General features: G+C 45.8%; 1 protein-coding gene across 1 annotated transcript in view; it reads left to right on the top strand.

Moving 5' to 3' along the window:
* LOC142559925 (A disintegrin and metalloproteinase with thrombospondin motifs adt-2-like) overlaps positions 1-15,252 on the top strand; it is a 40,927-nt gene extending 25,675 nt beyond the window's left edge. Inside the window, exons 14-15 of the mRNA XM_075671622.1 lie at positions 11,992-12,103; positions 12,797-15,252. Of these exons, the coding sequence (XP_075527737.1) occupies positions 11,992-12,103; positions 12,797-13,233 (549 nt within the window). The 3' untranslated portion in view covers positions 13,234-15,252. The remainder of the gene's footprint in view (positions 1-11,991; positions 12,104-12,796) is intronic.
* The last annotated feature ends 233 nt before the right edge of the window (positions 15,253-15,485 follow it).

The following is a 15,485-nucleotide window of genomic DNA, read 5'->3' as shown; positions in this document are numbered from 1 at the left end:
TGGACGCATCGATGTAGGAGAACACTTTTCTTCACAACGATTGAAGGCACAGGCTCAACGATAGCATCAAATGTATCGGCGTTGCACCGTAAGTAGCAAGTGGAACTCTGGATAAGCAACGTAATACCGGTAAGACGGCACCTTCAATGACGGCGAAAGTGTGCCAACAGTTAGCAGATTGGTCGGCAAGAGGGGAGAGGGGAAAAAAACCACGCTGGCACCGCAGTCAATAGTGGCACCGCACTCTTGTGTGAAATCAAGGTCAATGATTACGTTGTGAGTGGATTTAGCAAGCACTGCAAGTTAGGCTTCATGCACGTTATCTGAGACAGAAACGTTTGCGATGCACAAGTAAATAGGTCGCAGCAACTCTCCACTCGCAGCACGATACGTATTAGCGTTGCCCCAGCGAAACATCACTTTACGGCTACGGCCTAGTTTGACTTTAAAAGCCAGACTGATAACGATGACACTCGCTCCTGTGTGCACTAAGGCCAGCGTAGTAACACAGTCCACTAAAACACGAATCTTGTTTTGCCCCACAGTGACTGGCGGAGATGTAGGGGCGTGTAGCTGAAGATGACTGGCGATCTCACCTCCATCGGTTGTGCCACCTAGTTTCCCTGCAACGGTGACGTGAGACGTCATCGCGGAGATAGATACCTACGCTGGCACTACCAAGACGTCGTTAGAATTCAGCTTTGGCAATGCAGTGTCCCGGAAACCTTTGTGGCCGACTGTACAAATATTCATCACCCAGACACTATCGTCCATCCAGCGAGGTGGTACGGCATAGTGCTTGGCTAAAGAAGTTTGGTACCATGTAAAAGTGAAGTTTAGGTGCATCTGATGGTGGGGACCAGCATTTTTGAAGTTTGTATATCGCCCAAATGTTGCGAAGATAAAACAAAACGTTCAAAGCCACACGGCGCCTGCAAGTACAATGAATGGGACCTGAAGCGTTCCTTAGCGGCTGTCAGACACCGCTTAACAAATCATTCTGTCCAGTCGCGCCGGGTCTGCGCAGTTTAGGATATAAGGTAAGGCATCCATAACTCTTGCACCACAAACGCATACCACAATGCAATCTTCCGAATGAGGCCGTTAACGAGGAAACGAAAACCCGTGCTATGGCGGTAGAGAAGGGAGAACCATTCACAGGGGAAGTATAAAAAAAAACTGCCTTCCTAGAAGCATCAGCTCTTTTTGTTGCACTAGTAGCAACGAAGCAGCAAAGAACCAACGAATAATAGACTATAACGTAGGTACAAATTGGCACGAACACGAACGCGCAAGCCCGAAAAAAACCTGGCGTCCGTTAAGCGTACAGCTAATATTCGCATATTCACACACACTGATGAAGGCCGCTTCAGTGAAGAATGCAAAAAGTGCGGCATTTACAACGTTTCAATCTGCTCGTTTGGGACCGAAACTGCTTCAGTGCTCAAGAAAGGCTTCGGCTCGTGAGCTCCAAACAGGCTCTTGCCGTAGGTTTCACATGCTCAGAGTGCTTACTCACTAATCAGGTTTCGCCGGCGAGAGTAGTCTCCCACTCAACGCACTGCTTTCAATAGGTCAGTATTAACTCGTGTGCGTGCGTGCGCGTGCCTTCGTAAACCGCTATGCGAAACATGCGAGAGGGTTGTCAGTATGTCAGTTATTATAGGTCATCGAGATTTCAGTTAGTAAAGCCCGATGTCACCGCGGTAGCCAGAAAGCCTGTTGTTGTCATGCAAGTATAACCCCGCCAGTACCTTTGCCTCCACTATATATAAGGGAGGCTTCAGCCTCCCTTATACCGCGCTTATCGCGCCCTCCTGAAGTTAAAGAAAACGAAAACACAACGCATCTCGAGCTATACAGCCAGGCTCCTGCTTGAAGCACTCTCCTAGACCGTGCGGATTAGTTGAATCACCGGGCGTAATTAGAAGATCACAATGACATCTTCCCACTCCTGCTATGGGTCATGGAGCATATATTCCTGAAAGAGCCCATACGGTGTGTTCCCACGATACGCGCCGTGACGTGGACACCCTGTCGCACGCTCCTTACATGCTCCCCGGAAACGTGATCACAAAGAGAAAAGCCCACAACTGAGATCTAACGCAATCCGGGAAATCCGTAACGAGCGTTAACGAACGCTATGTTTCTTTTTTCTTTCGCCTCGGTCGAGACTACCTTCCGAGCACGACAGCGCGCCGCCCTTTCGCCTATGCGAGTTGCCCGAGAAAAGGCGGCCAGCGGGCGTAAATCGGCGGCGCGATAATTCGGAGACCGTCGGGGTGTTGCGCTACAGAAGGGACCTCTGCCGCTCCTTTTATTCTACGAAGGAATGAGCGTGTTGTGTTCGAGCTATTTAGCCGAGAGCCGCAGAGGCTTGCAATACCCGGGCGGCAGCATAGAAGCGCATATACTCACGGCATCGGCATCGGAAAGCCTTTACGCACGCGCACCGAAACTTCTTTGTCCAGCTGCACAGAGGCCCGCGGTGACGGTGCTAGGTAAAGCCATACCGCGAATGGGAGGCCGCCGCTTAGCGAAGTTGCGATATCCGAGCCGCCGAGGTAAATGGGCCTCTAATGACGATGACGAGGTGCCGAAGACTGTTTCGTTCGAGGAGTGGCGGTGCTCCCTCCCCCCCCCCCCCCCCCCCCCCCGCTTTTGCTCGATCGCTTTGTCGCCGCCTGCGCCGGGGCCGGCGAGTGCCGCAATAGTGCAGGATAGGAATGGCCGTGATGTGCAGGAAGACGCCGCAAGCCGCGAAGAGTTGCTGACGACGCCGCATATACCGTGCGCTCCCGTGTGTTCATTTCTCTCTGAGCGACTTCACTTTTTCGAGCCCTCCTTCGTGCTGTCGATTCATCAAGTGCGCAGCGGGGCACGTGTCAGAGCGCGCGGTTTTCATTCAGAGCCATCAACAATGCTGTGTTCGCTTACACGGTGTGATATAGTAGAGCTATAGGCCACCACGTTTCTCGGCTCCGTACGAGGTCACGGGTTCGTTTACCAATCTCATCGGCCGCGTTCCGACAGGGGCGAGAAGTCAAAAAAAAAAAAAAAGATTTCGATGCTCGTCTCAGTGTAAGCCTCCCCCACCCCACCCCACCCCCCCGCCCCAACTGCTCCTCTTGATGAGGGTGGGTGCCTAAATTAACGCTTGCTACGACGTCCTTCAAAGACATATTGAGGCTTTTGGTACGTGAAACGGCATGAAAAAAATTAATCTCTACGTCCTTACATTGGAATCGAGAAGCTAAAATGGGGAATATTCTTCGACAAGAGTGCTCCTTAGCCAATATTAGTCAGTTCGGCGTGACGTCACACCTGTGCAGCAAGTGCCCTTTAGATGTCGACCACGTGTCAGCATTCATGTTGCATAGATCGTCGAAGGAGCATATATGGGCGTTTAACTTCTGCATCCGGCTGGGGCAATGGCGACTTGTATTTTATTCCGAAGTTGCGTCCTTACTTTAGATAGGTACCGTTTACCGACAGCACTGTCCCTTAACTGCATGGGGGTTCGAGTGTTGGGAGTATTGCTGTTAGAGTACATCACAGCGATCGCAATTACATGAACACACCAGGTGAATTGTTACCGTCGGCGTCACCGTAGCCATAATATTTCGCATTTATTGAAGTATATATGTATCTTGTACGTTTATTTATGCCGTATACATGCAAGGTAGGGGCTAATACTATTCAAGTGCCAAAGTTTCTCAGACGAGGTTTTATGTTATTGACTGAAGTTTTTTTTTTTTCAGAATGTTTGAGAATTGCCGCGCGGAAACAAAAATCATGAAACATTTCCTTGACAGCGCATGTTTCTGATTTTAAAGCTTCTCAGACTATTTAAAAGCGGAGAGCAACTTTAGTACCCACAATCTGAAAGGGATTTAATTCAAATGGCGCCATTACAAACCCTACAAGGCGTATCAAACCTTTTAAGTGCACCAGAAACTTTGGCGCACTCGCGTGTATTTAGAGGACCGTCTGATAATTTCTAGAGCAACGCTAAACCTTGCTACTATGGTCACTGGTTCGCCCTTCTGGCAATAGTGGCCGTTGTTTTAATATAGTTGAAATGCCGCTGACAGGGTTGGGGAACTACACGGTGGGCCATAACTTAGATGCACTTCTCACCCTTGAATTTTGTGCCTCGGGCAGACGATATGCGAACGTGTTAAGCGAGTCGCTGTACTCGAGCGAGCACTGAACAGTGAAAACTGCTATCGAAGCGTTTCCGAAACGACTGCACACATATCGGCATCATACGCGAAAAACCTACTGGCTGGTTGAGTCGCTTCCACAATAGCATCCGATAATCCGGCCGTAAATTACTGTAGCAGCGTTATCACGACACGGTGCTTTTACTAGACACGAGGGAAAACAAGAAAAGAACTCCTTATCAAAACAGACATTTCTCTAACGAACGTGAAACGTTGAACAAAGACGCACCTAAGAAGTCGTTTCCTTTGTGGTACGGTTTTTCTTCGTTCCACGCAGGTTTCCAGTTAGGATTTGCACCGACAGCTGCAATAGAAGACATCGAGATGTTTTATACGTTGTTGTCAGTCGCGCGAGATTATATAAAAACTAGGAAAGCTTTCTCACAAGCGCCGGTTTCCATCCCGTGATCGCCTCGCCGGCATGCCAGTTTCCTAACCATTAGACATTCTATAGACATTCTATAGACATACTTTAGCTACCGCGCAACGTCTACCAGACCATCGCACGGCGTACAACAGAGCCTGGCCGATGTTGACGTTTGTCCCAGTGAATGAAATAGACGACTTGACGCGAATAACAAAAAGAAAGAAATTCATTTCATCTTTCACGAGGGCACGTGGAATGGTTGCTCCCTCACTTCAGGCAACAAACAGGGACAGAACAAAGACCACAGAAGTTTAATACCGTACGCGGATCGTGCATGTTTTCATACAGTACATGGTTTGTACTGGTTACGTAACACCTTGGCCTAACCATTGCGGTCGATATGCGCAGAGAAAAAGTTTACAGTGCCTCCCGAACGCTCGTGAAAGAGAGAGAGAGAGAGAGAGAGAGAAAAGGGGATAAAGTAAATGCTCATTCACAAACTCTGAAATATTGTTTGAACTGTAATACTATATTGTTAGTCAACGAGACAGCCGTTTTACCTAAGCATTGCCAGCTATTCGCCGCAAAAATAACAGAAACCTTCCAAATCACAACGAGGAGCGACGTGTTAGCGCTTGTGTTGTAGGCCTCCTCTGTGCCGGTCTCAAGTTTGCACTATTGCTCAGACGTTATGTAGCAACAAGGCCAAGATGCACTTTTGTCCGTAAGTCAATCTGCAATATATTATGCTGCATACGGCAGGCATTATCAAATCCATGACCGGCATCTTACCGAAACCATTGCATTCAGCCGGTGCTAACATGTGGGGCAGAAATTTGGACGTTAGCGAAGAAGCTTGAGAACAAGTTAAGGACCGTGCAGAGAGCGATGGAACGAAAAATGCTAAGCGCAACGATAAGAGACAGGAAGAGAGAGGTTTCGATTAGAAAGAACACTGGCGTAGCCGCTACCCTTGTTCACATTTAGGAGGAAAACATGGAGCTGGACAGGCCAGGCAATTCGCTACATCGCTCGATCGCTGTTCGCATTACCATCAACAGTCATCGTGAGATTAGTTCTGCCGTAAACTTATTTTATGCTGAGAACGGCGCCGAGCGCAATGTTGTCAGATGTGCTTTAATTACAGGTAGGCACTGTTAAATGGGGTCAACTGGAGAGGTTGAAAGCAGTACGATCTCCGGCTACTCCATTAAACTTTTATTTAGAAAAAGTGTTTGCATTAAGAACACATGCGTAAAAAGAAACACTGATAACAAAAGTGACACTTTAACACGCACAAATACTCGTATGTACAAGGCTGAAATTAAAAAAAAGAGAAGGAACATTAACAATGAAATTGAATCGCTGCATGCAATCGTCGCTAGTGTTTCGAGCGCTTGTCTGTACCTTATATATAAAAGAAGAAAAAAAAACATTTCACTACAATGAAATGGGTCCTTTCAAGACCACTATACTTGCCGTGTGGCAGGTATTGTCCGCATTGCCCAGAGCCCCAAGTTTCATGATTTCGTGAGCTTTCGTGAGCTGTTGCCTTGGCCGGGCACACAGGGAGCGGTCCAAGAACACGTGGACTGCATCTTCGTCCACCCCTCCGCGCAGCCACGACGCAGAGCTTGCGCGATACATTTTAAAGAAACAATTCGTCAGCCCTTCCACTCTGTGAAGGAGGACGAGCAGCGAAGCTGTGGTGCGTTTTGGTGTGTTTCACCTCAATCGACGCACTGATGTATGCATAAGTTATTATTATTATTATTATTATTATTATTATTATTATTATTACTACTAGTACTACTACTACTACTACTACTACTACTACTACTACTACTACTACTACTACTACTACTACTGAAGGACACAGGCAAAGGATACATCTTTTGACTGTAGAGTGCTTTAATCTGATTCCTTTATGAAGTAGTGACGCGTGCAAGTACCACCGCATGGGAGACGGGAATTCCACAATATCTCCAACTTCACTATGAACTACGTAATAGTGAAAAGTAGCTGAAAGTCGGCGTAAAATTAGAGTCGTCCTAGCAACTAACTGTTATATAATTTGTTTCCGTATAGTTTTGATGAAGCATGAGCTCCAACCGTTTTCTGTAACCATTTTGGCTCCGTAGAAGGCCACGTAGTTACAGCAGACCGGAACTCTGTAACGTCCGAGACTTCACTGTGAACTAACTATAATTAGGACATGCAAATGAAACTCGGCGTAAGGATAGAATCGTCTTAGCGGCCAATTTCAGTATGATTTTTTTCTGAGATGCCTGCATCAGATTGAGAGCTACGGAGCATTCGCGAGAAACTGGAGACGAAAATTTTTTGCTGTCGACGTGACACGTAGACGGATGGAAATCACCGGAGAGTAGCTATGCACAGCTTCGCTGTAAAAGTGATTTAGGTTGGCCACACCGAGGCGAAAGCGGCAAAACAAGGTTTCGACACTTCGCAGTATATCTTCACATACGGGGGTTTTTTTTTTTTTTTCGTTCCTTTCTTTGTTTTCTCTTTTTTTTTTTTTTTTTTTGAGGAGGGAGCAATGTAATTTTTTTTAACTAGAGCTTTAAGCGCACGTGGCGTTTTTCCGGGAGAGAAATTTGTTTCCAATTAAACCATCATTGTAAATAACTCCGTGATACCTGCATTTGCCACTCTACAAATGAGCCAAGTGTTCTCCCTTCACAAGCGTTTCGTTTCGCACTGCGTATAATAAGGAAAGTCAGTCGCTTAAGAAAGAACGTGTTTCGCATAGCCATTGAAGCAATTAGTCTTCGCTCTCAGAGTTGAACTGTGGTTTCAGTGTATACGATTAGTTTTCACTGCTGTCACTGAACGCATCCTGTTGGGAAAGTACTGTGCTGTAAATTGCTGTAATTTGATTTCGTACATCACAGCGTTCGAACCGCCACATTTGCAATGACTAAATGCCTTGGTTAAGAAATGGCTGAGCTGATTCGAGTCACTTCTTTTACGCTCGAACTTGAATTGTAGCGGCCATTGGGCGCAGATATTTATTTAAGCTGCCTTTTTTTCTATAAACTCACCTAAAACTGCGAAACTTCAACAAAGAACGTTGCAACAGGTGTGAACTATGCGACATTAAAAGAAAAAGAACTATTTCACCACTATAATTTCGGCATATTAAAAAAATTTTCATTTTAACCTTTACCAGCTGAGATTAGAGTTGTGTATTCATGTTTCTCATTTTGCTTGTTTTGCGTCGCACTTTTTTACTCTTAGTGATACCATACCTTCGTCGTTAGGGTAGTTTCTCTGAAACTATGAACTACTGTCACGCCTCACATACAATCCGTAATTAACACAGTGATGCCGGAAGCCAGTTAATTACAAAGGCGACCTTCAATTCGTAGCTTATGGCCTAAGGAATGTCCTATACGTAGAAAACAACCTAAGTTATTTGATAAGCTACTTGTTATTTGATCAGTTTGATTATCGTTAAAACGGTGGTCCTCGAGAGAGCGTGGAGTACGTTTGAAGCAAACTCTGGTGCAGGAAAAAAAAAGCATGAATATCATTGACCAAGTACGTAAGACCAGCAATAATGGATTGGCGGAAAAGAACCTTTGCAAAATGTGATCCCTATATTTCTTCAGTTTGAGAGGGAGAGCAGCAACCCACCTTTCTCCATGCGCATCGCAGTCCTTTGCTCTTCGCGTACGCTGTTCATATCAATACAATTCGAAGAGATACAGCGCCCACGCTACCTGGTGCTGAAATTTCTCGGAACGAACGTCTGGAAGCAGGTGTCCCGCTTGCGATGTCGTTCACAAATTTAAAGAATGCGCGTATCTCTATAGAGCACGACATATACGACATGTCGAAGTACGACTTATTGCTGAATTCTGTCGGGCGTAATTACCTAGAGCTTTCGCGCGTATATCTATTGACATTTTGTGTGTAACTCACGCTTAGTTCAGTACAGTTGGCATGCCAACCGCGTTTGAGCCACTGTCTTCGACATACTTGTCCTGACAAAGTGCTAGCATTCCAACGCGGCCGTTGTCCAACATGGTACAGCCATCCATTGTCCTTGGAGCTTTCTACACCTAAGGGTTGAAAAAGAGGCACCTTCTATGGTAAGCATAGTTGGCTAAGTTCTTGCTACGCTAGTATTAGAGAGTGAGCACGATTGCAAATTCAGACCGTAAGACTCCCATTAGCTGCAGCATGAGTTAAGTGTGCAAGCTTTATTGTGCGTGAATAATAGTGCGTTTTGTATCTGGTTACGTCATTTCTGTAACGCAAGTGCCCGTGAACCTCCTGCAGCACGTACAATACCTTTCACGTACTTCACTCCCATTGCATCCTTAATACAGCCAACCTCATTTTTTTTCCTCGTTCCTTCAGTTCCCTCCTTCAATGAACAGTTGCTACGTGACAGATGTTTTATTCTAGAAAAAAAAGCGTACGGTTTTATTTCCCCCGACATGTCTTCACTATTCTGCCGCCGGAGCACAGTTTCTTCAAGGTATATATATGAACTGACGTGCATAGCTGACAGCTTCGTCGGCTGATGTCAACGTGTCGCTCTGAATGTCAAAGCCAATCAACAAAAACAGGGAGCAACTCTAAATACACGGCAAGCTGTATGGACCTTTCCCTCTCTCACCCAATTCAAACTGAACGTTTGTGGCTGTTTACGGCTGGATTGAGTCTGACGCTCCACGACAGAAACTGCCCGCCGTGCCGTGATCGTATAGCTCGTGTTTCAGTTCACGCACCAGAACGAGTGAGCATCTGGCGATACCTAATGAAACACGACAAATTCACTTTACCTAGCGTGGAGTAGCAGGCCAGAGGAACCTCATTCAGGGCGCCTTCTCCACCTTTCTGTCATTACAGAATGTCTATGTCTTATACGAAAGAGGAAAACGTAAGCTGATCTGCGTTTTCAACCCCGCGAGCAACTTGTGCAGTGGTCCCTTGCAGTAGTTTCACAGGTGGATACCATGGATTGTCAGGCCACAGACAAGTGTGATTACGCATTAAGGCACTTGCGTTCTGTTCTGTTCGCTAGTGCTTTGTTACGGCCCTTTATTACGCGAACATATATATGGTGCTATTAGTTCTCGCTTGGCACACGTCGAGCTCCTAATTACGACTTTACGACTTAACCTGTCCCTTATGATTAAACTGGAGATGCTGAATCTTACTTTCGCCTGTACGTGATTGTCGCAAGCGTTTAATTCTGTAATATTCGTACACATTACGCTCTTTGGGCTACATCAAGAGTATCTAAAGCACGTGCGCATTTGTCGGTCCTCGAACATTGGTCGCTGTCTGCAGCAACGAGCAACTGATGCAAAGGTGCAGTCTTTGCCAAATGTTTCGAGGTCAATCCGTGATGGACGGATCCTGCTTTATCTTCACACATGACTGTGTGTGCAGCGCACGCGTGTGCATGCGTGAGTGTCTGCTTGCGTGTGTGTGCTTGTGTGCCTGTTTGTTTGCACAACCGCGGCCGCAATCTGTTGAGAACGAGGACAGCTTCACGTGCAGACGTTTACAAATGCACGAGGCTCAGCGACCATAGCGCGACGCAGCTGAAACAGTCAGTATCATATAAGTAACTCTCACATAACTCTCATATAACTCTCATAAACTTCCATATATCGTATCAAAAAAAGTTTTCTTATTCATCACACTTAAAAATAAAGTTAGTAGATAGCTAGTAAATGCACATGTTTACTAAATTACTATGTGTTTTACTACTTTCTAACTCGGTCTGTACTAGCCAGTGGCTAGTAAAGCTAGTAAGTGCTACCTTTACTATCCAGAAATGCTCCTTAGTAGTTTTTACGAAGTAACTACTAAGCCACCAATACATCCTCAGGTTGTGGCCTATTGTGCTGTCATTGTGACAGTATTATGCAAATTTGAAATAAACTGTAGGGTTGTTCATTATGTTGGACGAACAGTTAGGGTCGGCGTCGTAGAACGCATATATGCAGACAGTGGGCTTTAAAAATTTATGCACAAAGCTCTGATTATTTAACCAAATACATAGGTGCTCACAGGAGTCACATGTGCTTCCTTGAACAAGGGCTATAAATACTCTTGAAGGTGCTTTTTGAAGAGCCCGTAGCATCTTTGACGTTCTGTAGTTGTGTTCTTGTGTATCGTTGCTTGTTGGAGATATGTAGTGCACTCTTACCCAGAATTATTGCGCCTTAATGTCCGTGGTAAGCGTTACGTATACGTACCCTTAATTTATGCCTTAATATATAGCGAAAGGGCGTGGTTCTCTTTTATATACATATATATATATATATATATATATACCATCCACTTCGTATGCAAATGCAAGCGGCACTTATAAATCAAATAGGCCCCATTGTATTGTTGGTAATTATACTTCAATTGCGTTACTAACTTCACTACTAAGGTACAGTGTTTAGTTACTACTAAGTTAGTGCTTTTTGCTAGCTTCAGCAGGTATTGAAAGTACTAACCATTATTTTACTACCTGTACTTACTAAGAAGGTAGTGCTTTTTGGGACAAGTAACGTCATAAAGTTAGTTAGTTGGTTAGTTAGTTAGTTAGTTAGTTAGTTAGTTAGTTAGTTAGTTAGTTAGTTAGTTAGTTAGTTAGTTAGTTAGTTAGTTAGTTAGTTAGTTAGTTAGTTAGTTAGTTAGTTAGTTAGTTAGTTAGTTAGTTAGTTAGTTAGTTAGTTAGTTAGTTAGTTAGTTAGTTAGTTAGTTAGTGCAAATGACGACCTTTTTTAAGAGGGGTGATGTGCTTCAAGAGCGGTAAGCACGGCATTCGCAGAGCAATGGCAGCGCAAACAACGAAGACAGCGCTTATTCACTTTACTTACCTTCGAATGGCACACCTCACAAATGAGCTCTTACGAGCTAATTAATCCGTAGATCTATGGTGGCTTTACGATATTTCGATAGCTTGTACTAATCACGGAGTATTTGTGCGACACGAAACGTCTCTGTTAGGTTCACCGCATTACAGCAACACCTGTTAAAAACCTAGCTTGCACGTATGTCGTTTTATCTATTGTGTTATGTTTAGTGCAAATATACTTATATCTGTAGCATATTTGTTTTACCGAATCGCGTTCCCCATAGTTACGACTTCCCAATGCTCTTTTCGTTGACGACTGGAAATTATTATCGCGCGGACGCGCAGCTTCCATTTCGTTTTAACGAATTGCACGCCTTCTTGCGTACCTAAAGGGACCCAGATAACAATATGCTCACTATAATTTGGGCTTCTTTTTTTAACGATTGATGGTTGTCCTGGTTACATAGTATAATCTATAGAATGAGGTCTTAACGTGTGTTTGCCAAGATGGCAAAGATTCGTGCTTCAGCTATAAAGTGTTCACAAACAATTCCGCGCAGATCTGCCAGCGTCGGGAGAACCCTGTGGCCTACGCAAGTCGCAAATGCGCTGAGTGGAAGACCCTCGTCCGGGACCTATCCTCAAAAGGAGCCCAAGTCAGACACAACCCGAGTGAGTGCGTCTACACTGTAGGATCAGGCGCAAGCTAAGTTAACGCTAGTTGTGCCATTTTCTAGTGCAAACACAAGAAAACAGAATAGCCAAGACAGGAAAAAGTGCCACCTTGTCTACTCAGTTGTTCCTTCCTTATGCTGAAAAAATATCACTATGTTAATCTAGCGAGCCTTGCAGTGCATTTTTAATCAGCTGACGCTTCTATAATAGAGTTCAGATCAATGACCATCTCCGTACCTAAGTAGAGTCTCGCTATAACACGACTTGCGTAAATGAAAATGGCAGAACTGGACAACGCGTATTTAGAAGGCGTAAAAAGAAAAACGTTTCTGTACATGTACATGCGGACACGAACTTACATGGACTGTGTGAGCATGCTTTAATTTGTCCCTATCATCGGTAACGTGCTCAGCAGCTAGAACTTAGCATTCTCAATGCTGGCACAGCCTCCCTGTGTTTTTCAGGTTGTCACCGAGGAAATCGTGAAGGTCATGTTCAGCAGCATAGCTCTGTGAGGGAGTGATTAGTAAAACAATCGTGTGCGTATGACTTTGCGTAATGCTGCCAAAAAGAGAAAGAGCGCACGGTACAAACTCGTCACCGCGCGCCATCATTCACTGCTATCATGGTGCTGTCCATGTGAGATCTCTGATTTGCGCGCAACTCTTATCTCTCCTTCTCGCGAAGCAGCCCGACCGTGGCAGGCGTGCGCCGTCTACTGCAAGATCACGAACGGGCCCTGGTACACGCCGCGGACGGAGCTGAACGACCTGGGCGGGTCCTTCTTCCCGGACGGCACCTGGTGCCACAGCGACGGAGGCCAGGACTTCTACTGCCAGAACCACGTGTGCCAAGCCGAGCCGCCAAAGGCGTCCTCGTCGAAGGGACGCGCCCTGTGGCTCCTCCAAGACGTGGATGTCGAGCCACGTCTTCAGAACGCTCGTCCCCTATCGTCGCTGCGGGCGCCCACGTCTCCCGTCTACGACGCCGCGTTCATCTACGAGGAAGACTCTTCGCGACCCGTCGGCGTCGTTCAGACGACGAGCGCGGGCGCGGGCTCCGACGACGCGGAAGACCAAGAATACGCGGACAAGGATTACGTCACGCTACCCGACAAGCCTAGATGATATTATGCGGTGGCAAACTGGAACGACTGTAGCGGGTTTGAACTTTTGAGGCGTTTATTGAATGCGAGACGACCGGGAGTACGCGGGCAATGACTTTGTCATGCCACATGAAAGCCTAGACGTTACTATACTCTGACCAACAGCGACTTTGCACAAGCTTTGTCTGCGAAGACCAGGAGTTCACGGGATAAGACGGCACCACTTGACAAACCTAGACGAGAGTACACGCTGGATATAACTACAGGTGTTTCTGCAGGTTCAAACCTTTCGCGAATTTCGTCGACCACGAGAGTGCCGGCAGTGCGCGGACAAATGTTACACCACACAGCCCAAGAAGCCCAAAAAAAGCATCACACCATGGCCAACTAGATGTATTTTCATAGCTTTGGTCATTTCAGAAGCTCTAACGATGAGCATTAAGTGGGTAAGGTCTACGTCGTACAGTAGCGAGCGAGTCGAGAGCCGATTTGACGCACTTTCCACTGATTGAAACTGCAGGTGATCTTTTAATCACGCAAGCTGTCTCCTTGGTTTCTCGAAGCGAAATCTCGTTTTTTCGCATCGCCATTTATGATTATGACAATCTACTGGACAATCCAACGCAATTACTCCTTCTATACAAGTCAGGGTAATTTAAAGGAGTTCGGCCACTATTACATAACACAACGTAACATATGGTGCTAAGCATGAAGCCGAAGATAGTCTTTCGTGAACTGCGCCTATCCGGTTCCTCGCGAGCGCGCCATTTTATACGCCGCGGATCTATTCCTGAGTCGAGCAGGAGCCGAACTAAATATGCACTAAAGTAACATAGAAATTGCAACTGTTTAATTTGCGAGAGATCAACCCGCTGTCAGCCATATATTAAATTCCGTGCCTTGGCGCTTGCAGACACGCTCGAGAGAGGATTAGAACGTTATTCGGGTGTCGTAAGCTTCTTGCTCTCTCCTTTTTTCTAGCTAAGGTTAGTTGGTCGCCGAACGTTTCTCTCTTCTTTTTTAGCGAACTAAAGTGATCTGCAACGCGAGCAATCTGCAACTCACGCAGCTACGAAAATACACCACATCGCGTGTCGCCCCTGAAACCAGGATGACAAAGCCAGTGGCTTAAACCGAGAATCCAGCCAGCGGCCTAAACCGAGAATCCCAGGCAAGCAATTGGCTTGGCGTTGCCAAATTCTTGGTTGTGTATTAGAACACGTGGCCACTATTTGTCGAATGAGAACTGAGGGATGAATTTTGGAGCTGACGCGTTTGTGTGCAGGAGACAGCGCGTTTTGCCGAGAGATTTCACAACCTACACTTTCCTGCCGGTGTTGAAAACGTACGTTTTGGCACGCAAAACTTGGCGCGACGTAACTATTTGATCTCATCTGACAAGAAACGAAGAAGAAATAATGATTATGAATACGCTTGCGCCAACTCTTCTGAATTGATATCACGTCTTGCAGAGCGAATTCAATATTCCGATATGTATGTAGAAGGAACCAATGTTACATTGGCAGACACATTTTTATATTTTCACAAACCTAAATAACCGGGAGCAAGTGAAACCATCGAAACATTAGTGCAGCAACACTGGTGCTGTAGATAACCTTGCTGATAAGTCCTGATAAGGCACAGTAGGTGTGTTACTCGGGCGGTTCCGATGCTCCTGTGACGAGGGGCTGTGAAGGCATTCCTGCATGAGAGAAACCTCAAAAAAGTCTCTCCTCTGTGAAGCGCAAATGCATGTGTTGTTCACAAACAAACAAGCACAGGTGACTACCATTCAAAGACTGCGTGAGACGGTGAAGGCGGCAGGCAAGGAAGTGACACCCAAAGAAGGATAACATCACTGCTCTCCAGACACTTTACGTGCTTTGAGCCAAAACCCCGTCACCATGGTGTCGAACAAGAATCTCCAAGTTAATCTAGTCTGCTTTGTATTAGGAAGCACATTCCAACCCATTGTTCTGTTTTTGTGTTTCTTTACTTTGTAAATAAACAAGGAGTGAGGTTTCGTTCTGGTTCCCTTGGGTTGAAATGCTTGTGACAATGCCGCTTAATTGCTATCAGTGGTTGTCGCATATATGCAACCGTGAAGGACACGTTGATCTGGGCTCCAGTAAACGTGGCGCGGTTAAATTATTCGACCACATTTCTCGTTATTTGGTTTTGTCATCCGCTTTCCTTAGTTCTTCATTTCGGCGTTTATCTAATTTCGGCTTGGCTGGACATCCCACTCAGACGAGCAAGTCGTTTACTTATAAA

Source organism: Dermacentor variabilis, chromosome 10, assembly GCF_050947875.1.
Source record: "Dermacentor variabilis isolate Ectoservices chromosome 10, ASM5094787v1, whole genome shotgun sequence".
NCBI lineage: Eukaryota > Metazoa > Arthropoda > Arachnida > Ixodida > Ixodidae > Dermacentor > Dermacentor variabilis.
The sequence above is the reverse complement of the archived record's forward strand: the minus strand, read 5'-3'. Positions and strand labels throughout refer to the sequence as shown.